The following is a 1,022-nucleotide window of genomic DNA, read 5'->3' as shown; positions in this document are numbered from 1 at the left end:
AAATGGATTCGGCATCAGATACCCTTTATAATTACGAAATTGCCCCGGTACTTCCAAAGAACAGGGAAGAATTTTTGAAGGATAGCACATTCGGGACATCATTGATCGAACACGCCCCGATTTCAAGCAGTTGTAACAAACTGGGAGTACTCCAGATCATTTTCATGTTAATTTTATGATTTTTAAAAGTAAGCAAACCGACATGGATAGAAAAATGGATGTTTTTTATAATGAAACGAAACATCTACCTAATGTCAATTTTGAATCGATGACCAAAATTAATGCTGTGGGATTGCCGGTCGCAGTGTTGATAAATCAGAAGTGGACGAGAGGTATAATTACTTGTAAAATTGACAATTCATTCCGAATTCTTCACGTAGACGTTGGCATTCAAACTATTGAGCAGTTGGACAGAATTCGACCGTTATACTGCCAATTTGCAGAATTACCACCGTTGGCGTTCAAATGCTATCTTCGAGATTTAAAGCATGGTGTTCTAAATGAATATATAATGCAGAAACTTGACAGAGTCATGGTAAAAGACAAAGAATTTGACTGCGAAATTTCTAGTTGGGACAAAATATCGTCATTACCGGTAAAGATGTATGAGCTAGGTAGTTCCGTAGATGTTATTGATGTGCATTTGTCTTCGTACTTTAAAAAGCAGCAACGTAGATTGGCTCAACGACAAAGAGATCTGGAACAACAGAAACAGCGACAAAAGTGGTACGTCGAAAGTGAAAGTGACGAATCAATGTGACCAGAACATGTGCGTTATTTATTTCATTTTTGTTATAAAGCAGCTTTGATCAGTACGATGAAATTGTAGCACATAAAGTGCCACTTTAATGTTTTCATTTCATAGTTTGTTTGAATTTATAAGTAAAACTGCCATTTATATATAGCCTCTTCTTGTGTATTAGAGTTTAATTTGAAAAAACATTCGCTGTTATTATTGTAAAAAAATGGTCGAAAAATTTGTTAATGTTGGCTAATCAGCTATGACCCCAGTACCTGTCAGC

The 1,022-nt window shown here is 35.8% G+C and overlaps 1 protein-coding gene across 1 annotated transcript; it reads left to right on the top strand.

Moving 5' to 3' along the window:
* Positions 1-202: 202 nt before the first annotated feature.
* Positions 203-726, top strand: Tsp_13746 (conserved hypothetical protein; the record flags this gene model as incomplete). The annotated part of the gene is made up of 1 exon (XM_003368606.1): positions 203-726. A coding segment is annotated over exon 1 (524 nt), but the record flags the coding sequence as incomplete, so codon positions are not given.
* Between the last annotated feature and the right edge of the window lie 296 nt (positions 727-1,022).

The sequence above is a fragment of the Trichinella spiralis genome, assembly GCF_000181795.1.
Source record: "Trichinella spiralis strain ISS 195 chromosome Unknown Scfld2175, whole genome shotgun sequence".
NCBI classification, from domain to species: Eukaryota; Metazoa; Nematoda; class Enoplea; order Trichinellida; family Trichinellidae; genus Trichinella; species Trichinella spiralis.
This window is presented reverse-complemented; position numbering and strand designations above follow the sequence as displayed.